This window comes from Larimichthys crocea, chromosome XV (genome assembly GCF_000972845.2).
Source record: "Larimichthys crocea isolate SSNF chromosome XV, L_crocea_2.0, whole genome shotgun sequence".
NCBI lineage: Eukaryota > Metazoa > Chordata > Actinopteri > Sciaenidae > Larimichthys > Larimichthys crocea.
Genome location: NC_040025.1, coordinates 6,587,433 through 6,613,770, shown reverse-complemented (window position 1 = coordinate 6,613,770; position 26,338 = coordinate 6,587,433). Strand labels below are relative to the sequence as shown.

General features: G+C 42.6%; 2 protein-coding genes and 1 long non-coding RNA gene across 6 annotated transcripts in view; 2 read left to right on the top strand and 1 right to left on the bottom strand.

Moving 5' to 3' along the window:
* prkcz (protein kinase C, zeta) overlaps positions 1-15,841 on the top strand; it is a 113,407-nt gene extending 97,566 nt beyond the window's left edge. For all 3 annotated transcript variants that reach the window (XM_010749875.3, XM_019255564.2, XM_019255556.2), the window contains 2 exons: positions 3,616-3,731; positions 12,068-15,841. In XM_010749875.3, coding sequence (XP_010748177.2) covers positions 3,616-3,731; positions 12,068-12,155 — 204 coding nt within the window. In that variant the 3' untranslated portion in view covers positions 12,156-15,841. The remainder of the gene's footprint in view (positions 1-3,615; positions 3,732-12,067) is intronic.
* A 258-nt stretch (positions 15,842-16,099) lies between these two features.
* On the bottom strand, positions 16,100-22,657 carry si:ch73-70k4.1 (FA core complex associated protein 20). Its single transcript, XM_019255323.2, has 4 exons — positions 22,419-22,657; positions 21,016-21,139; positions 19,132-19,637; positions 16,100-16,974 (listed from the first exon to the last, which is right to left on the bottom strand). Exons 1-4 carry the CDS (start codon positions 22,559-22,561, stop codon positions 16,902-16,904), a joined length of 846 nt encoding a protein of 281 aa, XP_019110868.2. The 5' UTR covers positions 22,562-22,657; the 3' UTR covers positions 16,100-16,901.
* Positions 22,319-26,338, top strand: LOC113747688 (uncharacterized). 2 transcript variants are annotated; one of them, XR_003463785.1, is made up of 3 exons: positions 22,319-22,378; positions 25,693-25,922; positions 26,030-26,338. It is a non-coding gene; the product is annotated as an uncharacterized LOC113747688 (long non-coding RNA). The 2 variants fall into 2 exon arrangements; XR_003463786.1 differs by lacking the exon at positions 22,319-22,378 and adding an exon at positions 24,623-24,863.

The window sequence follows — 26,338 nt, the reverse complement described above, 5'->3', positions numbered from 1 at the left end:
ATCTCAGTTTGTAACAGACTTCATGTTATAAATTATATTTTATTGTTATATCCAGACCTAAGCTACCTTAAGTGAAATAAAATCTTTTTTCACAAATCTTTCTCAGTCAAAACTCCTCTAGTCAGAAAACAGGTTCATAGTACTCCTCATTGATATTTGTCTAAAATCGTTTTCCTTTGACAAGAATTTTTTTTCTCCCCATCATGTCCGCTTTTTGTGTGTGTCTGCACGTGATGCATAGCTTCACATCTGTTGACTTTAGTCAGTCTCCAGTCACATTAACGACCACCTCAGATCAGGCTTTTTGTCACATCATCCAATTGCATGGCATTGATGCCACTGGAATTTACACGTGCACGCGCGCGCGCACACACACACACACACACACACACATGCACATTCTGACAGCTCCTGTGATCTGAGAACTCGTAGATCGCCTTGTGTAGCCCTGGCGCTCGGTTACTCTTTCATGTGCCCCTCTGGCCTCAGGGGCAGATGAGGGGCACGTGTGTGTGTGTGTGTGTGTGTGTGTGTGTGTGTGTGTGTGTGTGTGTGTGTGTGTGTGTGTGTGTGTGTGTGTAAAGGTGCTGTGCTCGTTCCTGCCCAACAACACATCAGAGAGACTGGGTAAAGTAGGAGGAGAGAGCAGAGGGATGTGAAAAGATGAAAGAATTGACAATGAGTAAGACAGAGAGGAAAAAGATGGAGACGGGATGTGAGGGGGTGAAGCTGACGGAGGAGTGTAGGTAGGCGCTGAAAAAGAAATTAGCAAAGAGAGAAACAGAGATTGGGGGAAGATAGGCCAATGTGATGGAGAGGTAGCGATGGGAAGATAGAAAGTGTTCTGTGTTGTTTGTTTGAAGCTGTTCTCACAAGTGCTTTTGAACTAATAACACTAATGAAGCACAGAAAGTGCTGCAGAAACCAGCAGGAGGACTGGGACTAGCAACTAAACACACTCAGGAAACAAGCGACAAACAAGAAGTGCAACTGGAAAGCAAGTTGGTTTAATAGTGTTTAATACATTCCTCGACAGAATTCATACAGACACAACTGTCGGAGTATTCCTGAAGTGATTTTCTGATCAGTGTGGTTAACGTTTGGACAAAGCACAGGAGGTTAAAGGAGAGTCCATCAGGTTTACACATCGGTGTGTGTTTCCAGGTGTTGTTGTATGAAGCCTTTCGTGTCTGCAGAGGGAGCTACTGTATGTTTCCTCAAGTGATGTCACTTGAGTCAGCATTTGTTGGGGTGTGGTGATGTGACCGGACCTCATTTCACTTAGAGGTTTGGATGTTTCTGGTGTCACAGTCAGACTCTTTGTACGTCACGCTGCTTCTGCTTTTTGGTTTTCAAATATTGCACAGAGCCTTTATTCTCTCTGTTTTCTGACCTCCTGTTTGAACACTTCGTCACAGCTGGATTCCGCTGCGTTTCGTATGTTTGTAGCCCCACTGAAGGTGCCGTGGTCCGATTCAGGAGCATCCCAGCATCTCTCCACTCCGCTCTGCTGAGAATACACAGCTGTTCTATTTTTGACAAACACCGCCAGCAGCCGCACGAGCAGATCGCAGAAACAACATAGAATCCGGTTAATTTTCATAATAAAACACTGTTTCCTAACTCCTGATCGTAAAAACAGCCAAAAGAGAAACTATTAGATACATAACATATTAACATATTGTACAAAACGCATGGAAAAGGGACTCAAACAGCTCTGTGGCTGTAATGTAACAGAGATGTACTCAGTGGGGTCCTTCCATCAGTGTCTTCATATGTGCAGTACAATGTCCATTTCCACTGTGTAGATGTTTCACATTCAGACAGCAGCAGCTCAAAGGAAACTATCCTTCAGTTTCATGGTATGCTTTTATTTTGAAACACCTAAACATCAAAAAATAGAAAATTAGAGAAGTACTGATGAGTTCTGTGAACACATGACCTTATTATTATTCATATATTACCACACTTTGATGACCACATTTTTACAATGTTATTACAAGACATTACTCCTTGTGACCTTGTTATTAACTGGAAAATAATTGTTTGGTGTGATCATTATTATATATATATGTATATAGATATACTTAACCAAAAACCTGTATCACAGATCTTCATTATTGTGCTGTTATTCTGTTATCATACAGAAGTACAGATCACCACAGTCAAGGATGTGTTGTGCTTTAATACTAAATTCTGGAGGAAGCACTCAACAGACTGTCTGCATGAATGACTTTCATTTATTTTTTGATCAGCCTTTAAATACCATGATGGCCTTTATTTTTATTTTCTTCCTCCTCTGAGCAGGGTTTTTTAAAAAGCACCATGTCCTTAAATTGAGGAAACAACAAAAAAAACAACAACATGGAGAGTAAATCTGTGTACCTGTGCTCTTTCTGTGCCCGCCTGACTTCACTGTGTTCTCAGAAAATGTCCTCAGAGAACATTTTAACAGGATGAGGGACCAATGTGAAACCATGGAAACACACCAGACAAAAACTCTGCTGGCTGAATCACTCGGGCACAATTACTCTGCTGCCTCAACCTTCTCCATTCAGTTGTTTTTCTCTCACTGTTTTTATCTTCATTGCCACAGAGAAATGTATCAACAAGGTGTCCATCTTTCACTGTAGCACATCTGACCATATGGAACGGAGCCACAGTGTTTAAACTTAACATCTGATGTTTAACATTGTTCACTTATATATTACACACACACACACATATATATATATATATATATATATATATTATTCCTCAAACAGCTGGTCACTGTAGTTTTTAACAAATGTTACTCAAACAGGAGTAAATACTGAATTTGTTGGATGGTTTTCAGTCCACATTTGAATGAGGTCACCCTGTGCAACACTGCAGCTCACTGACTCTACCCGAGCTAAAATCATAGTGTGAACAGTGTGGTCCGATCACAGTTAGCAGTCATAACTAGGCAGAGCAGGCCTGTCAAACTTTGGATTTCTCAACAGGCTGCAGTGACACTGATACTTGGCACAGCGCACAAAGAGTTTGGAGGACGGCAAAAACACAAGCACAAACGTGTGAGGAGCTAATAATTCTAAATAATTCCGACTAATCACAGTGTAACTAGTCAAAATTATGTTTTTCATATCTGTTATGTTAAATCCAGATCGTTAAACAGTTTGCCATACTGTTAACAGTCACTGATGATAGCTAGAACAGTCGGCTATCAACAGGTTAGTGAACACTCAGCCTGATACCTGCAATTCTAAGCAATATGTGGCCTTTGTGCTGGGTCTTTGTCGAGAAAATGAAAAGACAGACATACACGCTCCTTTCATTTGAAAGTATAGTTAGTACATAGTAAGAATACATCAGTGGTACAACTAATAAAAAAAAGATCCAAGGTTGTTTTAAGTGAAAAAAGGTCTTTGTGTTTATTCCATGAATGATGTTCGTTAAACTTATTTCCCTCCGTGTTCTTCCACTGTGGCTCTATGCCCCACCCCACAGAGTTTGAGAGCCACTGGGCTGGATGACGTGCCTGTGAACTCTGTCCCTGTTTCTTTTCTCTACTCCATTATTGAGTAAAAACAGTCATTATGCATAATACATTTTTATGTGTTTGTTTTTCCTCAGCTGGAGAAGAAAGAGGTGACGCCGCCCTTCAAACCTCAAATCTCTGACGACTACGGCCTCGAGAACTTTGACACGCAGTTTACTAATGAACCAGTGCAGCTAACACCAGATGATGAGTAAGTACTGCCTCCTCCACTCACATCAGTGCCATCATTAAAGTCAACGTCGTGTGAATAATTCAGAGCTCTTTCTCTTTCACACACTTCTATATGAAGATCTGTCTGCAGAGACCTGACGCGCTGGAATAAACATTTGACAGCGCTCAGTTAGAAAGTCAAATTAGTAACTACCTGTAAAATAGAAAAACAGGTTTGCAGCCCTTTCAATTAAACTTTAATCATATTATAATTTATACATAATTATTATATTATTTATAATAATATTATAATTTAATAATACTACCGCTACCTATACTACTACTAAAACTTTTTCTCATAATTGATTTTTCACTCAGAAAGTTGCAGCTAGTTAGCACTGATTACTAATTGAGCACTGATTTCCACTAGATGTTACTTTTCTGAGTTATCTGCAGCTCCTGCACACTGTGCTGTGTTCATCTCCTTTTGTAAAAAAGAGGCAGAGATTACTAGTGTTGCCCCACAGGTTTCTGAAGAGACATTTTGAAGCTCAGAATCTAACAGTCATCAAAGACGTGGATCATCAGCGGACCTAAGCCATCTGTAACAACACCCACCTATACATCAGAGCATCCACACTCTTAATTCTGCATAACTTTAAGCCTTAATATAATCTGAACAGGTGAGTTGTATATAAATTCATCTTCAGTACAGTTGTCATGAATGGGGAAATTAGCTACAGAGACCAAAACAGTTTTTTGTACCAGGCTGTAAACATGTTACCTCTGCTGTGAAGTTGGACATTTGAACATGGGGACTTATGGAGACTGACTAGTAATGTAACCTGCCTCGAGTGAACGTTTGAGGAACTGCAGTTTTTTGGCACTTTCTCATTGGCTTCACCTCACAGCCATGGAATGATCAGTGTAACCTCAGCTCTCTGTTACACACTGATTCAAATCACAGGGTCACATTGAGCGCTTAGTGCTAATGATGGGCTAAACAGTCAGCAACAATGTCAGCCCCCAGGATAGTCAAAATACAGTGTGGTGTAAATTAAACTGCCAGGGCTGCTGACGATGAAGTAATCCAGTGCACCAATCATATTACAGTACTGACATCATCACTCCGTACTAAAGATGTACAGCAACAACTGAAAAGAAACAATCTAAGAGAAAAATGGGAGCAGAAAAGTAATAAAATAAGACATATTATAGATCTATATTGATTTTTTCGGCAAACATACATTTGAGTTTCAGTTGGACTTCATATTCAGATTTGTCTTGTGCAAGCCAAAGAAAATAGCCCATGTGATGAGTAGAACCTGTCACGGTCAAACAGAGGGTAAAAGAAATCTGTGATTTGACATGTATTTTCACACAAACAGTGAGTGCTGTGCCATCTTCCCAGAAGACCTCTGCATCCAATAAAGAAAAACATCCCCCCCTGCAAGTTCCAAACATTGATGTCTTTATCCATCAGGGACGTTGTTTTGATTAATGCAAACATGTAGCCTTCAGGATCTGACAGAAGCCCTTGTTTAAGATTTAGCTTTGGAGAAAAAAGGCTGCAGAGATCTGGCACAACAACAGACACGGTGCAGGCTCCGCTGTCTGCAGACTGTCTACAGCCACAGCACGAAAACACAAGCATGGCCTGTTTTCCTCTGTGCTGTCACAAAATGGATTCCATAAGGCTTTGGCAGGCCATGCCAATAGATATTACCAGGCTTAGACAACATTTTCATTTGAATCCATGCTGGATTGATTTTTCAGGCTCCAACATTTCTATTTTTCCTGCAAAGCTTTTATTGGACTTTCTCAACCATTTCTCAACAACTACACCGCTCAAAAGCAGGAGCTCGGCCGAAAATGAAACACGCCGTGCAGCTCTGCCTCTTAAACAATGGACTCTTATTAACATTCTCATCAATGACAATAGAACATGTATTAAAAAACGAAAATATGGAACAGAGCGGCTGTGGCTGTGGAGCGGGTCATCTAGTAATTCAAGGGTCGTTGGTTCGATGTCCTCTTCTATAGAGAGGCAAAGACATTCAAAGGGTTGCTGGTTCAGTTCCTGGTTCCACTCAACATACTGAACCCCAAATTACTCTTGATGGCTGTGCTGTTGGTGTGTGAATGTGTGTGTATGGGTGAGCTCAGTATTATTGTGAGCACTCTAGATCGGATAGGAAGTGCTGTACCACTCTTGATGGGCAGTTGGTACCTTGCATGGCAGGATTATTTTAAAAGTACTCTGAGTGGTACATAGACCAGAAAAAGTCCATTTATTATTGGATAGATGGCCTCGGATGCTTTTTGGTAGCAGGAAAGTACCAAGAAAAAAGGAAAACAGCACAAATGGTCTGACGGATGTGTATTTTAGTTTAACACATGAGAAGGTCACAGTCATCCTTCAGAGAAGACAAGGGGCCTCCTGTACAGCCCCATGCATTTTAAAATACTTCTTAATGTACGCGTACTTATCACACTATCATCCACTGTGCTCAGTAACAACAGAATCTCATCTCATCAGATCTTCATCATGTAAATGAGCCATATTTTTCTGTTTAGCTGCTCTCAGCACACCTTTCCTCATTCTAACATGAAAACAGTAAATGATCACATTATAATATATATTATGAAACTGATATGTTTTTCCGGTGTGGCAGCACTTTGCTTCTGTATGTTGGCATGCATGTTTTGGAAGGTACAAAAATTGTTGGACCTCTTTTTGAAAAGAGGTTTCTTGAGGCAATCGGAGATATTTAAAGTATTCTGAAGGTTTAAGAACCAGGCAACACACAACACTCCTCAGAGGGCTTTACAATCTGTACAGGGAGTGACACCCTCTGTCCTTAGACCCTCGGTTCAAGTGAGGAAAAACCTGCCCACAAAAAAACATTTAAACAGGGAAAAAGGTGGAAGAAACCTCAGGAAGAGCCACAGAGGAGGGATCCCTCTCCCAGGACGGACAGACGTGCAATGGATGTCATGTGTCTGTACACATGATCAACACAAACATATTGTACAATTACAATGAATGATAAAATTATTACAGTAGCAGTGGAATCTGTGATAGAGATGGAGAGACACAGATTCACAGCAACAGCAAGTCATTAACTAACTATAATCTGTAATGGAGATATGGTAGCAATAATGACTATAGTAATAATGTAATATTATTATATATATATCATATATGTAGTGGATGTCGTGCAGGACTACAGCAGCAGCCACGATCCATGAGAACCTGCTGGACGAGAGAGCACAGAAACTCTGGAGAAGAAGTTTTGCATTAATGAGACATGTATGTTTACAGATGGTGGTGGTTGTTATTGTTACATGTCTGTTTATCATCTAAACCTTTATTATTTCTGACTGCTGCCATTCAAGCTGTCAGTGATTAGTAGGAGTATAGTCATTACCGGTTCAGCGCGGTACTTGACTGCACCATACTTAGTCTCTCGGTGAGGTGGAGAATGACACAGGCACCATCATGACTTTTCTCTGCACGGAACAACAGGCGGCTCCCTGTGTTAATTGGGACTATATTACATTCCCATCATGCTCTGCACCCGTGACAGATGTCTTTGGGTAGGTACCATGGCTCTCCCGCAGTTTGAAGGTGCTGTACACCTCCGCTGTTGCTGCTCATTAAGGTTCTAAGCATAAGCACAGGGGCAGTGAGACGGCTCTGAATTCGTTTCTGACAGCATTTTCAGGAGGCAATTGTGGAAGAGGTTTGGGCGGTATAGGGGGAGGGGAGGGGGAGATGAGTGGTGGAGCAGGGTGGAGAGCACACTGCCAGTTCAGTGGTGGAGATATCAACCTGGCATCAAACAGCAGAGCACATCAAAAGGAGACGCACGCCTCCTCCCCGCGTCTCGCACTTTATCTCCCCACCCCTTTCTCTTCCCTCCGTTACCAAGGAGAGGGGCTGATGTCACCCACTCCCACTAGGAGGGGGTGATGCAAAAAGCTCTCTAGTCTCCCCTTCTCTCCCACTCGTGATGGCCTTGGCACGAGAAGAAAGAGAAGTGAGAGCCGTGTAGGGAGAGAGAGAAGAGTAAACCCTCCATGTTAGAGATTTACATTGCGACATTAAAAGCCAGAATTGCTGGGGGCCCTTGCCAGCATGGTGAGGGGAGGAGGGGGGAGAGAGGCTTTCGTTTTTCTGTGCCAGCTCTCCGTCTTAGAAAATGGCAGCCTCAGCCAGCACCCCCGAGTGGCACACTTCCTTCTTCTGTCTTCTTGGTCCTTGGTGGTTGTTCTCCGGGACTTGATCATGATGCTGCTGTAGTCTGTCTACTGAACCTGTTGCTCATCACCGCTCCATCCACGTACTTTATTCCTTCTTCCTCTAATTTCTCTCTTTCTCATAAATCACAGCCTGCAGCTCAGAAACAGAATATTCAGCTGCTCCTCTTCATCTTGATGCACATTATTCATTCCCTTACAACTTAAAAGTGACACTGCACTGGATATATGTTAAATGTAGCAGTCTGCTGCCTGTTCATCTTTTTCTGGACTGACACAAACCTCTTCTTCTTTTTTCTCTTCATCATGTGGTTTGGAATGCACCTTCACCTTCCAGCTTCACGCTTCAACTCTGCTCCTTTGTGTTCTTTTCTTTCAGGCCATAAATTTCAAACACTTTCCCCTCACACAGATGCATATTTGGAGATTAATGGACTGTAATAACACTGTGCTGTATCGTGCCATTCACACACATTCATACACTGATGGCATTGGCTGCCATGCAAGGTGTCATCTGCTCATCAGTTTGAGGAGCTAACCATTCATACGGATCCTCCGCAGCCTTCAGGAGCAATATAGGGTTCAGTGTCTTGCCCAAGGACACTTCAACATGCAGACTGGAGGAGCCGGGGATCGAACCGCCAATCATCTGAATAGTGGATGACCAGCTCTACCCCCTGAGCGTCAGTTAAAGATTTATGTCACATTCTGTCTAAAGAAATGTCAAATAATCAAAACTCTAGCTGTTGGGGGTGTCGTTTAGCACAGTTGGTAGAGCAGCCGCTCCATGTACGAAGGCTCAGTCCTTGCCGCGACGGTCCAGGGTTTGAATCTGACCTGCGGACCGCTCCCGCATGTCATTCCCCATCTCTCTCTCTCCTCACATTCCTGCCACTCTTCAAGCTGTCTCTGTACAATAAAACTCAAAAAGATGATTCAAATCATTTCTTAGACTGTCAGTCGTGTAGCTGTTGAAGGGTTCAGAGTTGACTTCTTCGTTTAAAATGTCAGTGAGAAAAACAGACAGACGTCCTCATGCTTTCTGCCGTACTCTTGTTTTGTCTCTCCCTCTTCACTCCCTCCTCCTCCTCCTCTGTCCCTTCCTCGTTCTTTCCTCCACTCTGCATCTGGTAATGCTTTCAAGTCATCCAGGCCTGGAAAGAAGGGCAACATTTACGTTGGTTGAGCACACTGTTTGTTTTGGTCACCTCCCAAACCTTCTCCCTCCTCTGTTGTGTCCCTCTCTGTGCTCTCTCTCTCTCTCTCTCTGCCTCTCTGTTCTCTCTGAAAGTCCAAAAACAGAAAAACACCATTTTCTAAATCTAATTGTTGTATTGGTGTTGACCTCCTCCTACAGTGAGAGTACTTCACATGAGATCAGATGGAGGAAAAATATTTGCTTCATCAGTATTCTAGTCGGCACATTGAAACAAAGACACTGTAGCATTTCATTCAGTTGTCCTTGCGCTCTATGTGGGTGGGATCCTCAACCTGTTCTACAGTGCCGGTGGCCCCTAAAGTAAGACCCCCACCCACCTGGTACGCCAGGGGGAGGTCCAGTGAACGCACCTATTGTTTTAACTTCAAAGCCCTCTGCTTAGTGTCTGAAGGGGGAAAGCTTCACAGCCTTTCCCAGTGAGAGGCCTCCTTTTTGGGCTTCAGTTTCTCATTTCACTATCGATACACACACACACACACACACACACAGATGAGTAAACAGCCTGTTGCTGCAGGAGAAGAAGCCAGCAGCGTTGCTAAGGGAGTACATTTATTTTTACCCAACCACTCCGAGCCCACTAGTTATGGGGTTCCGCTCCATTTACCTGTGATTATGCCTTTGTTAATGGAAGCAGCACACTCAGGAAACAAAGAGGCAGCTGGAGTTCCTCCACTGATTAGTCTGCACCCTGTACTTTCTGTCTCACTTGACATCGTGTACTCAGGGTTCCTATTTTACAGGCTTTGAGGGATTTATTCAGAGAGAGCCTAAGAATGGAACATCAGCCCATTAGGAGGTTTCCAAATGAGCAGGAGCAGCAGGGAGCAACACCTTTTCTTATTACATGTATTTTTAATAACCACATAAATCTTATGGTTAGTAAAAAAATGGAAGTGAGCAGGTGAACTAACAGCTGTATGATCAAAACAATAAAAACACAATCTGTTAACACTCACACTAAAGGATTGAAGCTAATAAACATTTTAAAGGATTAAAAGCAAAGTAAAATAAAACACACACACACACACATACTTACTCTTACTGCACTCTAACTGAATTCCTGATCTGTCATCTACACTTTGATCAGACACCCCGATGATGTTAGTTATAATATTTCTGTGTGTGTCATTTGAAGATCCCCTGTAGAGTTTTTAAAGCGCTGTGTTGACGAGTGGCTGTCACACATTCTGACAAATGTTTCTCGTGATTGTCATTCGGATAGTTTCATGAGAATGGAACTGCATCTTTAACCTGAAGGATGTGTTGTATTGAGTATTTTTCCGTTGGATGGAGTGAGAAGCTTTCGACTCACACATGAGCGTGGCCACATGCCACAGAGGTAGTCAGATTCTCTAGAGGTGGGATCAATACCAATTTTATGGATGCACCATCAGCGCTGAACTCATCGAGGTCTGATGCAAAGAGATCAATAAGAGAATCAATAACTCCTCGAGCTTCTCTGTTTCCTCTCTATGTTCTGTTCACACCACTGTGTTCAACAGAAAGTCACTCATGTCAAATACAATTCTCTGAGTTAACATGCTTGCTAATGGTCTGTTAGAGCTACAGACAAATTATGACCAAATACAATTATCTTTTTATTTGTAGGAAAAAAAATCTTTCTTTACAGAAACTCTCAAACAGTTTGTGTTCTCTTATTAAAAAGTGCAACTTACATCTTAAACAACAAAACAAATGACAGATATCTCCTTTCTTTAGAAACAATCTCACAGTAAACTGGTGTAATGTGCAGTTTTCATTTACGAGGTAGCGTAACGTTACTGTGCTTCTCACTGTGGTGGCGGATAATATGTTGCTGCGTGTTGCTCGTGTTGCCGCTATATATTGGCAGTCTCTTGCAATTATTACATGCTGTTTTTGGTTTTGTCTGTCCATTTCTCACGGTTGTATTTGTGTATATAGTGAATCCAAAATGCCGCCACACAGGTGATTTCAAACTGCTCGGTGCGTCCTCTATTTCAAAGCTATTTTCTACCATCTCCATGTCTTCCCTCGCTCTGTGCTCCGTACCTACGTAGTGACGTGAGTCACGTGACTTGACGCCTGACGTTCAACAAATGAATCACCAACCAGTGACTTTTTTTAAGATAACGTAACCTATTTCTAATTTTAAAAAAGACGAAAAAGAACATATCCTAGTTCTCTCGCATTCGCCAAGAATCGCAATTCATTTTTTCTGTCAACCGATTCGAGTCGTCACGCATTTGTACCGATTTTTAATCGTGTCACGATGCATCGTTACATCCCTAATAATGGAGCTACGATGGCTTCCTCCGCATCCGGCTCTGCAGCCCTCTGTTCTCAGTATAAGCTGCTGTTGCTGCAGACAAAGTTCACCAAAGTTGTGCAGATTTCTATCACCCCTGCTATCCTCTAGGAATGAACTGAGCTCGACACGTTTCTCTGTAAAGATGATGTGATGAGGCGCTTATGCAGATGAGGTAACAGCCAGATGTAGCAGATCTATAATAAATATACTTTCTTCTTCAGTGTTTTAAAATGTAGTGTCCAAGTTTATGATTAAACTTGAGGAGGAGAATGACAGTGAACTGTCTCTGTCTCCTGTCACTTTCTGCTGTTCCTCTACTGTCCACTTGAGTAGTAAAAGTCTATCAGGCCCCAGAAATGTTCCAGACTCTTCCAGAATTCATGCGTCTGGGTCAAGGTGTTGGAAGCTGTATCCAAAATAGCTGGATCGGTGCCTCTCTGAGCAGTTGTGTGATTCCAAAGGAGTGAGGACGTTCTTTGGGTCAAACCGTGTCCCTGCCTTTGTTCTGAACTTGACCCAGGTTAGCTGTGGACAGCATTCTATTCTGGGTGTGTGGTGACAACAACAACAGCTCTAATTCTTCCTTCTGTCTCCGTCTCCTCAGGGACGTCATCAAGAGAATAGACCAGTCAGAGTTTGAGGGATTTGAATACATCAACCCCCTGCTGCTATCCACAGAAGAGTCTGTATGAAGGAGAGACCAGCTTCCTCCTTCGCCCACCTACTGTTTGTCCAAGCTGCCGTCTCAGCCAAAAACCACTCGCAAGCCAACTCTGAAAGGCGAGGAGGAGGAGGAGGAGGAGGAAGAGTAAAGGACAAACAGGGAGGATGAACTCACCCTCTGGACCTGTCAACAAGGAAAGCAAACAGGAGAATGGGAGAGTTTCCTTCCTGGATGATTCAGATTGTTTTGTGGTGGTACCAAACTCTTCGTTCTTGGTATCTACAAGGAAAACAAAGACACTGGACTTCAAGAACATTCCCTGTCGTTACGTTGTCTTCCCCTTTTCTGTTCTTTTCTTTTCTTTTCTTTCTCTCCTTCGGCTTCGTTCCTTTCTCCCCTCAGAATGTCTATCCTTGTGTCGAAGCACGACTGGCTTTGTAATTTGAACAGAGAGCTGTTTCATTCTGTGCCTGCCATCATGAACACGTCAACCCATCTCACATCCCTGGATGAATATGACAGTTCTGCTGAAGAACTTGAAATTTTACGTGCACTTTTTCCTTTCTTTTTTTTTTTTTCTTTTCCTTTTTTTCTATCTTGTAGGGAGGGGGCGACGCCTCACACGAAACAAGAATGTACAATGACACAGGAAAAAAAATAAGTTATTGTTGTGTATTATAATGTAGGTAGTGAATCCAGAATTGATGATGCCTTTTTATTGATGCAAGTGGCACATTTCCATCCGTAACCACAAACCTTTTCTTTTTGTTATCTTTTATGATTTTCACGAACAATGGGGGGGAAACTGGAACCGGGAGATGACTTTTTATTTAAGAAGTGCCTCAAAGATCGTATTAATTACCATGTCTCTGATTGCACTTATCTCTTATTGAACATTTCTTCACCCATCATGACCAATCGAAAACATGGCTAGACTCTGCCAGCGTTGGTCCAAACCATTCAAATTTTTAGGGGAGTCAATATTTTTAAGAGCACGGCGGCTCTGAATCATTTTATTTTTAATGAATCAATCCAGAGAATCAGCGTAGAACTGAGTATTTATGACTGCTCTGTAGATTCACAAGTAGCATCCAAGTCAACATCCGAACTGATGACTGGTGGCCATGAGAGGGGTAAAACTGGGTGTACAGATATTTAATAGTGAAGACTGTGTCCTGCTTTGCCAGAGTTTTGCCAAACTATCATTCAGAAATGTCTGCAGTATGATGCAGCGGACCTGTATTTGCAATGAAACAAAGCATAAAGGTGTGTTAAGGCCATAGTACACTTGCTGCCACTCGCAGTCTGGCAGCTTTAGGAACACGTTCTATCAGGACTCCGGCTGAAAAACAAAGCAGATCATCGGATCCTGCCTCCACAGTGTGTACAGGCTTGCTGGCGAGCTCAGATTCTTCCACACCAGCTGCCACTGCGTGACCATCTGCAGCCGGTCAAAAAAGATCATGTGACCGGTTGGTTGTGCTGTCTTGTGGAAACGTGTCTCCATTTCCATTTCGGGCTCGTTGTGTCGTTTCCATCTCGGTGCTGAGGCTGGCTTTACACGCTGCGACTGCAGCTCGGTGCGAGACTGTTCTCTTAGTTCAAAGAAGAATCCAAACTAAACCACACAAATAATGTCCGTGTCTTCACAAATCATTGTCAAACGATGTTCAGTTGTACTGTTAATGTTTCCTAAGAGAAGGTCTTCAGGGATCCATCAGAAGCCTCTGAGTGGGCGGGCTGGTTGTACCGACAGGAGCACAGAGACACAGTGTCAACAAATTTGTACTAGTGCCTGCAGAGTACAAGGACAGACAGCATTCTGTCGGAGAGCTGCTGAAAACGAAGGACCACACAGCATTTAGCATCCAAGAAAGCAAAAGATGTCAAATCTGAAACCTCTCCTGTTTCTTCTTCAGGCGGAGGACACGTTAATTACAGCTTCATGTCAGGGTCATCATCATGTTACACGCAGGAATCAAACAACCTTCGCTTCACTCACGTTTCCTTTCATTAGTGTAGCACAGAGTAATGCAACGCTCCTCCACTTATTCCAATGATGGTGCTTCAAACATTGGTTTGTTTTCTGTGCCACCCGTCCACCTGAATACTTCATCCAGCTTCAGGTGTGCCGCGTTGGATGCCTCTCACAGCGCGTGGACGACAGATCATCACGGATGCAGTGGCCGGAGATGAATTGGAATCTCACGCCGAGTGTTTTGCTGTTGACTCAGGTCTGCCTGGATTCAAAAACAGATTTCACACTTCATCAGATGTATTGAACTAGCCAGGTAAAACAACAACACTGCCAAATTATCCTCTCTGCATCCTTACCAGCCACGTGACGTCAGTTTCATACCTGTTCTGCGTCTTCGCAGACGCGTGCTCATGTTTCTTGGCGTGTACAGTCCACAGTGTCATACATTTTAGGCTGTGCACACTAAGAAACATGTGAGCACCCAGTGTAGTATGAACAGAACCACGTGTGCATCTGTTGTCAGTATTTGGACCAGGTCTGCCCCCTTTTATTATCAGGACAACAGGGCGAGTTAACAAAGCTCAGCACCGACTGAAACATCAAATATCAAAAGTTGGCATCAAACACTTGATCTGATTGTTCCACATATGTTTTGATGCATTTCATTTACACTTTTACAAACTTTTCTAACTCTGAAACATTGAGACGTTTTATTAAATCATGTTTTTATTATGCCGTTTGGGTAGTGAAACTCTAACAAGTATCATATTAACATCACAGATTCATGAACACTCAGCCATGCTCGAGTTCTGGGCGAGTGTGTAACCTGCAGCTGACAGTGCAACAGTTGCTCAGTGTAAAGCCAGCCCAGCACACGGTGGTCAGCTCTCTAACATCAGTGGTTTTTGGAGGCTCGGCTTGCCAAGCTGTTAGCTCATTCCTGCACTGTTCTGATCCATCGAAGAGTTTCCGAATCATTTTCATTTCCCCCAACCGCTGGTGCAGTGTGTGCACAAAAACAATAAGAAGCCATGAGTTTATTTATACCCTAAAGCTTTTTAGTTCACGTGAGTTTAACTTCATACACTGCCACCTTTCTACGCAGCAAGTAACAGATCTGTGACCCCGTTCAGGAGCCCGCTGATAAAATCAAACACATGCACAAACACGTCTGTGAACCACGAGCACGGATTACAGTCACCGACGGGAAGAAGTCCTTGTCGCTGAAATGAGATTTATTTGATGAAATCTGACCCGTGTTAACTCGATATCCACATAATAGGATTAATTAGCTGATCCTGAGTCAAAGGGTCTCAATTAGCTGTAGGGCCTTTAGAGGCAGCAAAGAAACAGATAGAGAGAGGAGAGATAATGAAGCAGCTCCACGGTCACAGATTAGTCCTTCACAATGAACACACACACACACCGACACACACTTTGAGAAATCACTCCAACATTACAGGAAGCTTCCTCCTCCCAAACTCCATCCATCCATTCAGTGTGTTTTCTAAATGTCACGTGGTTGATCCGCTCACACACCGGGTTTTCTCGAGGGACCAACGGATGAGCTGGGAGTCCTCGAAACAGTGAGGGCCATTCAAACATCGAACAGAAAGAATCTGGATCTAAGTATGAAGGAGTTTTTTTTTCCTAACATGATGCTGGTTGGGTATGCTTCATTTGCTTCATCACATCTTTGTAAATATGTGTAATTATTAAAAATGATACTGGTTTTCCGTGAAATGAGTCCTTCCTTTTTGCAGACGATGGCAGAAAAATCTTTGCACATGCTCCAGTTTATTTGTGTGTGTGTGTGTGAGTGTGTGTCACATGGGAGTTGGTCTCAAACACCAGCACATCCTCTGATCACCACTTACTCTGTCCATACCAGGAGACTGGAAAAGGCAATTAACCAATATTTATCATCTAGCAGCAGTTCTCTGTTCATCAGTAATCAGTGTTCATAGTAAATATTCAAAAATGTGCAGTGGATATCATCAGCTCAGCCACAGTGCAGTGCGCATCTCACCAAGCAGATTTGGAGGGAAGTCAGTAACACGTTTGTTATGTGCTGGATTTACTTACAAACGACAGTGTGCTTTAACAACAAGGCGGTTCAAAGTGTTTTACATGGAACATGAACCAGGCAGAATGAACGAATGACTTTTTAATACAATGAAAGAGTTCAACAGAAAATATGAGATGAGTAAAAGTTGCAGCGTCACGTTTGATTCAATAGAAGGCGGCAAACACTCGAGTCATTAAAATGTTGCTGTGCAGGGGCTCAGAGGTTCAAAAGCCCAAAAATATCAGATAAAAAAAAATACAATATACAATATTTTTATTTATATTTTTTAAGGATTAGTAATATAATAATAACAACAGGAGAGAAAAAAAACAGGAAATATCTGTAAAATAACCACACTGATTTTGAATGCAGTGTTACATGAGACCTCCACGTGCTTGAAATCATTCAGTTACAACACAATGTGATCACATGATCATAATACGTCCATGTGGATTTTTAGTCTTCTGATGTTTGTGTTGTTGTTTCTGATCAGCTGCTCTGCCTCCTCCTGACAAACACCGGACATGTTTTTCTCCAAGAGGTGAATGTCCGGCTTTCCTCACCTTGAGGTCTAAACACAGTCTCTGAGTCCGTTTCCATGAACACTGAGTGTTGTCTGTACGAGCAGCTCTCTGGGTGTGTCCCCTCTCCGTGTGATAGGATCGTGGAGTGTGTGGGACATCTGGGCTGCTCGGAGCTCCTGGACGGCGGCCAGCATCCTGTTCGACTCACCAGGTCATATCCACATTCACCTCTGACAGACACTGGGCCAGGTGGCCGTCGCAGTCCATCTGGGTGAACCTGGAGAGACAGGAACAAGGAGATGCACTGTTGGTGCTGACGGTGAACACGCTCAGCGTGTGACCAACACACACATTTACATAGTGACACATACAGAGTGTGTCGGCCTTTCATCCAGACGCACGTAACACACGTTTGAAAATGACAGAATGCTGTAAATGTTCTAAAAACACTCTGTCTGTTTCTGTTTGTGTCTCAAACTCTTCTTCCTCCTCCCTCCTTCTCACTCAGGATTAACTCTCCTGGGCCATCGACTGAGACCTCTCTCTCTCCCCTGCCCTGTAAGTGCCTCATTCCAGATGTTTCGGATCTGGGTCTTGATCCTCCTGGAGATTCATTCTCTCCTCTTGTCTCTCTCACTGTGTGTGTGTGTGTGTGTGTGTGTGTGTGTGTGTAGTCTGTCCTCTTCCAGGTCTTCATGGTGGGAGAAGGTCATGTGGTTCAGGTCTGTTTGTCCTCCTGGATCTGTTCTTCAGTACAGACTGGAAAGCCTCTTGAGGCAAGAGAAATAAAAGTGACTTAACAAGCAGAGTGTGCCGCCATGCCAGCAGCTCTGAGAAGAGGACTGCTCCTCGCCCACATCGCTGCACAGTATCAAACACACTTTTTTGGTTCTGGTTAAGTTTCTGAGAGATGTCACAATCAAGCATCCTGATCAGAGCCTTTTAATATTGGGCATCTCTGATACTGAGTCTGATCTGATACTTATATTTACTAAGCAACCATAAACTAACGTTTGTTAAATCCTGTTGATGCAACACTGACACTGTGATCAGGTGAACGGTGTCTCTGTCATTCGTACGTCTGTTCTCACACTACGTAACTTTGAGCTCCGGGTCGGGAGAAGTAGCACTGAGTCACACACCACCAACTATTTGCCTGATTTTGGTGAAACTGGATCATATTTTATGGAGAAAATGTTTTCTGCTTTTCCCTCTGATGTCCTCCGGCTGCTCCGCCTCATCTCTCAACAGAGTTTATGACGGACAGTGAAGTAAAACTGCTGCCAACTGTAGCTGCTGTTAGCTCATGTCAGCTCAGTTTGTTAGCTGGGCTGTCCGCACTTTGAGCTCACAGCACTCAGGGAGTGTTGGACCACCAGGAAGAAGAAGAAGAGGAGGAGGTTTTTCAGGTCTGGGGGAATAACGATGGAGAGCAGAGCTGGTGTCATGCCAGAACCGGAGCTGGGCTAGCAGTCAATGTAACCAGGCTCAGCAGCTTTACTGGACATAATGGTGAGAGCTTGGTGAAATAAAAGGCTGAAAGACAGACGCCGAGCTGGGCTGACTGCTGTTGGACTAGTCAGTAATGTTAGCTGCTGCTGTTGGTGACCTGGTTGATGTTTGGGTAAGTAATGTAAATCAGAACAAATACTCGTGTAATCCAGTTGAGTGGCAGTTTCAAATCATCTGTCCATCTGAATCGTTTGTCTCTGAGCTTATCACTTCCTTTTATTGGTGCTGGCATGTTTTTCTCACAGTTGACATCAAACTCTTGAAAGACATGACGGAGAGGAAGAAACGGTCCAAAGAAAGATGACAACAGTTCTAGTCATCTGTAAAATGATCATTTCAAGTCGGTGTGAAAACACCAACAATATGCTCTGCAAGCTACACTGGCTTTGAGGAATGTCATGTATCTGACACTGGAGTGGAACTGATTTCCAGCTGAGCAGCGCGTCTGCTTTTGTCTTCGTCTAAGAAATCCTAAATGAAAAAGCTGCTCAGATATTCATTTCATTCATTTCAGATGATGACAGACTGTTGCTGCAGCTAGCTCGCCTCACCCATCAGCTCCCAGCCAGCAGCTTTTCAATGATAAAACAGTCGTGTTGACGCTGAAAGTAGGCACGCTTGTTTTCCCACACAGGAAATTGATCAGGAATCAATACGGGAATCGATCGAGAATCGGACTCATAAGCAGAATTTGAACTTGGGAGATTCTCAAAGGGGCCACTACAATGAACCAGGTGAGGCTGGTCTGTGTGTGTGTGTGAAGGTGAATACAGATCACGTGGTGTGGTGATTATTAAAACTCTCGAGCGCTCAGCTTTACCTCAGGATGGATGAACAGTCCTTGTGACGGGAACACGCGTCACCGCAGTTCTGCGCACAAAGACAGATGATGGAAAATCATTTGGAAAGTTACATCTCTTACCCAGCAGGGAACACCAGCAGGCACATGGGGCAGCTCTGCAGGCCTACTCCTCCTGCTGCTTCTCCATCTCCTCTGACGCTCGTCTGCACCTCCTCTTCCTCGTTATTTTCATCTCGCCTGTCAGACGCCCTCCCCTGGCTGGTGAGAATCTGTCTGTTGTCTGGTCCAGTCTCTTTCCCTTTCCTCTCCTCTTCTACCCGTACACTTGACGGTCCTGCTGATGCTGCTGCTGCTCCCTCCCAGCTGTAGAGGGAAGGCTGTGGTCTTTTAGTGAGGGCTTGAATGGATGCTGTCTTGCCGTTCTGGCTTTGCCTGCTGTGAGCGGACACATGTCTGTCAGGTGGGTCCGGTTCAGGTTTGGTCTCTACTGAAAGGTCTTGCTGGGAGGAGCTGTGCCTGAGAGGATTTGGACTGGATGAAGTCCTCTGAGAAGTTTCAGGGAAGGAAGCGACCTTTTCACTGAGGTCACACCATCGCTGTTCATCCAGCTTCAGTGCGATGGGTCTCTAAAGTAACATGGAAAGAAAAACAGATCTTTAGCAACCAAAAAGTGAGAGTACTTAACAACTGAAGACAGATGGGTGACGCTGACGTGTTGCTGAAATAAAGGACAACATAGAAAGGGTCCTCATTAAAGGGCATTGTGTTTAGGAGAAATATTGCACAACTGGTCCTGGACTGCATTAATCCAAGAGTGGAAACAAAGAAACCTGTTACAGCACCATCAAAGAATGTAATCTATCATCTCTGTCCTGTTTTAAAGCACCACAGCACAGGTTTTTACAAAGATCAGTGCTTTAAATACAAACGATGCAGACTTCCAACTGCTGCAGATAGACAGCCATCACGGGGCATATATGGATGCTGCGACAGTTCAACTCTAAGAGTGGATACATTCATGAGCTCTGCAGTCACAAAATCAAATCCAGAAGACAACAATAACAATAACCAGACGGTAAGGGGATGGTCTGTGTCAGTGGTCAGCACGCCCCAGCTTGGAGTTGCAGCACACTGTATGATGCTGCAGATCAGCCGTGTGGGTCATTAGAGTTTACGTTTTAAAAGACGTGCTTGTGTTTGTCTGGAACTCCAATCAGATGATCTGCGATACACAGCGTGCTGCACCGTTAATAATGTTGTACGGTCAGTGCCAAAAGAAAAGGCCGTCTGACAAGGCAAGATAAGTGGAGAAAAAATATTCTAGAAACATATATTGATTATTTTGAGGTGGGCCTTTTTTAATGAGACTTTTTGTGCGGCCGCTGTCCGCAGCAGTGTGTAGTTGTGCTTGCTGTGCCGGGACGCTGACAGTAGATAAATACCTCACACAACCCCACATCAAATACACAAAGTGCCCCTTTAAGGCTGTGAAAGTTTGCTCTTTGTCAGCCCGGCAACAACAGAGTGAAAGGAACGGCGTGACACTCAGCATCAGTGATGGTTTCCAAACATTTCCACATTCTTTGCTTTGCTGTAAAGCTGAAGTGAAACGCAACACTTCCTGCAGATAGGCTTCCACAAATGGGATGCTTTATGACGGTTTATCGACTGGAGGACTTTTAACACAAAGCATGTGAGTTATTGACTGAAATGATCCACAGAGGCAACTGGAAATAATTGGTTAATAAAGGCTGTCTCTGTTAAGAAATTAGAGGGGGAACGCCTGTTTCTAATAGAAGCTAGTTCAAAACAAACCCTGCTTCTCTCTAGAGCTGATACATGATTTCTGACTGTGAGTTTAGTTTGGATCAGAAACTATATTTGTTTGGATCAGCCACAGAAACTTGGAGCATGAGCACCGCACAACCGATGATGAAGCGATTTCAACTGTTCTGTGTTGATGGTTCTCCGGGTTCACTACAGGAACACGCGATGGTAGCATACCGCTGTACACGGCTGTGGAAGATCAGGAACTTGGTTCTCCAGGTACGGCAGAGCGGTCTTCAGCGTCAGCGCCCACAGAGTCTCCACGGCAGGCAGCTGCTCTCTGTCCCACCACACTGCTGACCTGTAAACCAGATATTACACACCAGTGAGACTCATTCTGAAGTCAGACCGAGCATGTTTGTGAATGACACATTCAGAGTTTATCAAGAGTTTCCAGATGTATAAAGACTAGATTTAATCTTCCACTAGCCAGAACGCTAGAAAAGGTCAATCAAACTATTATTGAGAGTTGATCTGCCGCAGAGGAAAATGTAGATTCTGTGTAATGACTCTAAGTTATAGATGATTTCTATGGCTGTTCCTGCTTTACATGAGATCTATCACCGTGCTCGCAGTTATCACTTTATTAGGTGCAATCTAAAACACCATCGCTGCAATAAATCCACCTTTTTTAAGCTTATACTGCTTCATCTGTTGTGACGGAGGCTCTGTGTCTTTCTTCTGTAGTTCCATTGAGCAGTGACAGGCTAACTGGGTCAAATGTGTCAACCTTGAAAGCAGAACTCTCCCGTGAGCTCTGACATTTTGCTCTTCGTATTATAAAAATAAAGAAAGAAATGAGATGAGTTTTTTTTCTCTCCTTTGGACAGAAAATAAACAGGTAAAAAGGCTCCTTCAACCAACAATACAAAACTCCAAACAAAAATCGGATTATTAAATACTATTTTCAGCACCTTCTTCTATTTATTTATTTATTTATGAGTTTATCCTTTTTCTTTTTGGAGTGGCTGCTTGCCCACCATTCATTTCATTTCCTCTGTTGTTCTGTTCATGGTCTGTCATCAGGAGCACTCTGAGCTCAGTGTGAGTCAGCAGAGGTCCTCAAGAGGGGAGAAACACTCTCATTCAAATCTGTGTTTGTAAAATGACCCAAACACAGTCCCACTATTGTATCTATTATCATTATCATTATTATTATTATTATTACTATTGTTATTATTATTACTACTATTATTATTATTATTATTACTATTGTTATCATTATTCTTATTACTATTATTACTATTATTACTATTATTATCATTATCAATATTATTATTATTACTATTACTATAATTATTGTTATTATTAATATTATTTATTACTATTATTATTGTTGTTGTTGTTGTTGTTGTTGTTGTTTTCATTATATATTTTATTTCATGAAGATGTTTTGATGCTTCTGAAGTTACACTCATACTTGCACATGAGAGGCAGCTTTCTATCTACATACGTGTTTAATGTCAGCACCGCCGGTTCGTTAAAGTCCCGTCAGTCACGGACTGATGACCAGCTGAACATTGATGACGTGTTAATGGAGGTAGGTTCGTGTGTGTGTGTGTGTGTGTGTGTGTGTGTACCTCTCTGGTTCTGTTGGACCGTCTCTGGCGAACGCTGTCGTGTGTCTCGTGTTCAGGGTTCCCCTTGAGGATGGTTCCGCCTGGTTCTCTTCCACAGAGAGTTTCTTCCTCTTCAGTTTGGACTTCAAATAACTTTCAGACATTTCACTGAACTACAACTTCCAAATTTCCCGCTAGTGACAGTGATGGGGACTTCCTTATTCCTGAAACCTGACGTCAGAGGCTTCTGGCCAATCAGGAAAAGCCTTCTTCCCGCGAATGCGCGCACGCGCAAAACACTTTAAAATATAGTTATTAGTTATAGTTATAAGTTAAAATATTTTTTATGCGCAGGAAGAAAATATTCCTTTTATTCATTAATATTTGAAAAAAATAACGTGAAAATGTAAAAGTAGTTTGATGAATACATTCATATTTTTAAATTAATTTAAAAAACTATAGTTTCACCATGACAATCATATAAAAACACCAAATGAACATGATTAATTACCACAATGTTAATATGAGGACACACAGAAACAGTTTGGGAAATGAAGTGTATTTATTTATTTGTTTGCCAACATGTCACAATGTGTCATGACATGTTAGATCAGACCGTTGCTTTTCCTTGAGTAATTACAGCAGGGGGCATGTGCACATGTAAATGGACCCAAATATGACTAATTGGATGCATCATTTTCAGTCAGAAAATAGAAATTTAAATTTATGATAATAACTACACAGATAAAGCTGTATTCTCAAAATAGGTTTGTGCACATCAGTGAATTTCATGAGAGAAGGTGGGTCACATTTTTAGACCCTATAAATAATCTCCATCTTGCAGCGCTGATTTTAGCCTGAATATCACCCAAACCTGAAGGTGTGACCCTCCCACACCTTTACCTCTTGAAAAACTCCCTGATGTGCACAAACCTACTTGACTAGTTAGTATAGTCAGCAGCTAAGTGTGGTTGTTAGTTATTATCTGTTAATGACATATTTAATCTTCTGTTGAGCTGAAAATGATGCATTCAGTTTGTCATATTTGGGTACATTTACATTTGCACATTGCACCGTGTTGCCACAGCTGTAAATAGTGAGAGAAAATGAACAGTTTAGTTACTTTCATGGCATTATGTATACTGTGCAATGCACACCTGCTGCTGCTTGACTACAGGTCTGAATATAGAGCATGATTCAATATATTCTACAAGAATGAGGGTCAAGCTTCTTGACTTTTGAGACAATAATTGCATTGAAAGAAGACACATTTACTTTTTCTACTTCACTTCAGCATCAGATAGGGATAGCAACTGAAAAACATAAATCAACCGAGGATGACTTTGAGAGGTGGATAGAAGCTAGAATAGAAGATAGAAGTCAGTACCTTATTTAAGAGTTTTGTCATTGTACAAGCAGCTGTGAACGATAATGATACATGATAAAGACTCAGCTTTGAGTAACATTGTGTAACTTCACTACTATAAAATAACACGTTAAATCGTGTTGATGCTACACTGACTTGAAATCAGGTGAATTGTGTCTCTGTCATTCGTACATCAGTTCTCCAACTGTAACTTTGGGCTCCAGGTACAATCACCCTCAAGAAGCACGTAACATTTCAAGGCACCACCAACTATATGACTGATTTTGGTGAAACTGGATCATATTTTATGGAAAAAATGGTTTCTGCTTTTCCCTCTGATGTCCTCCGGCTGCTCCTCCACAACCCTCTGTGATTTACAGAGTTTCCTGATGGACAGTGAAGTAAACTTCTGCCAACTGTAGCTGCTGTTAGCTAATGTTAGCTCATTCTGTTAGCCGGGCAGCCCGGACTGTGAGGTTAGGGTGCCGGGGGAGTGTTAATGTTTGTGCCAAAGGAACCACCGGGAAGAAGAGGAGGTTTTCAGGTCCAGGTGCGGGGGGAATGCACACACAGAGCAGAGCCGGTGTTGTGCCAGAACCCGGAACTGCATAAGCAGGCAATGTAACTGGGCTTGGCAGACTCTGTGGACATAATGGCAGAGGAGAACAAACCGAAGAGGACATTGGCAGTGGAAGCTAAGAAGAAAAAAGAAGAGAGTGGGGAGCAAGAAGCTGCTGGACAAGAGTAAATGTGAGACTGACTTTCAGTAGTGGGTGGGAGCTTGGTGAAATAAAAGGCTGAAAGTCAGACGCCGAGTTGGGCTGACTGCTGTTGGACTAGTAAGTAATGTTAGCTGGCTGCTATGTCTGCTGTTGTTGACCTTGCTTGATATTTTGTTGCAAAGTTGTCGGCCTGCTAGTGTTTGATTACAAGTAATAAAATCAGAACAAATATTGCTTTTAAATCTGCCCTGCAATCTACAAAAATATAGATTAAGAAGCAAAACTCAACATAGCTGAAATATATTAAGGGGTCTTGGAGAAGTCTGCGTGTGCACCGCTACCAGGAAGCCATGAAAATTCATCCATGTGCCTACACAGGTAATCTTAGTCAGTGGAACTAAATGTTAAATGTTATGTTTGTAACACATGGATTGAATTTGGTTCATCCTTCAGTAGTGCACGGCTTCCATTATGTGAAAAAAAGTTAAACTAATATATATTTTGCTGAGAAAGTCAAACATTTTCTATGATGACACAACTGGAAAATTAATGTTTGCCAAATTTTCAGGGATTTTGTGTGTCTTTAATCTGTATTTGGCCCACATGTCAAGTTGCTAGAAACACTGTAAATTACTATTCTGCAGAATGCTTCAAAAATGATGATGTAAGCAAGTTTGAATCCAGTGTTTAGGGAAGAAAACAGTATTTTTTTTTTTTCATTATTTCCTCCACAAAACGATTAGTCTTCATGTGAAATACACTTTGCAATGTGCAGAACAAATCATCAATTAAAATCACTGCAAAGAATGAAAATGAATTAGCTAGAGTAATGTCTGCACGGTCGGTCTGGAAATAACATCAACAGGAAGTTGCTGTTGTTTGGTCAAAGACGTTGCTGGGGTCAGGGGGACATCTGGCTTAGCCTGCAGCCTCAGACCAGCTCCAGATGAGTAACAAACAAATGGGCAGATGGATCGAGTTCATTAAAATGTGATTTGGTTATGACTTTAAGGATGAAACAACATGATACAGAGCATTATATGGTTCACTGTTTGATTGTATCACCTAATCATCAACTCTTATTTTAAATTAATATACAAGATGTTGTGTCACTCTTGCAGGAGGATTTCTACTCAATGCACACTAAAGAAGGTTACATCATGCAAAAATGCTAACTGTAATGATAATACTTTGTTCCCTCTGCTAGGACACACATAAAGTGGAAAGTTGAAGTCATAATAATGGTGGGACTTTCTGAGCCTTTTAAGCTTTTGGCCAGAAGAGAGGGACCAACGGAGAGTGGCTACAATTATGCAATGGAAAAAGACAAGGGAAAGCTGGACTGAACGGAAGGAAAAGAAAAGAAAGGAAAGAGGAGAGCATTATTTAAAAGAATGGAAAACAGCACTATGGGAAAACCTGCCACTTTGAAATAAGGTGAGAGCATTTTTTGGAAACAGTGCCCCATAAGATGAGTATTCCAGAAGGACTGCTCCTGAATTGCTGACATTGACCAATCAGTTTTTTTTCTACCTCAACCACAGAAAGGAAGAAACACAAAAGCAGAGCAGTGGGCCAGACCTGTGGTACATAGTGCTACTCTGGGAAAAGGCAATCCGGCGCCTGGAAAGAAACGTTATGTCATCCATCCCACGTGATGCTGTGTTGTGCTTCGCTGCCATGGTGACGGCGAAGATGATCAGGAGAAGAAAAGTGGGGTAGCAGCAGCCATGACTGTTTGAGCTCAAGAAATGTGTTTGGGAGGTTACACCACCGGTCAACTTCTCCATGGAGCATAAACACTGAACCCGTCAGGTGCTGCTAGAAGATTGCAGCCTTTAAGCAACAAATAA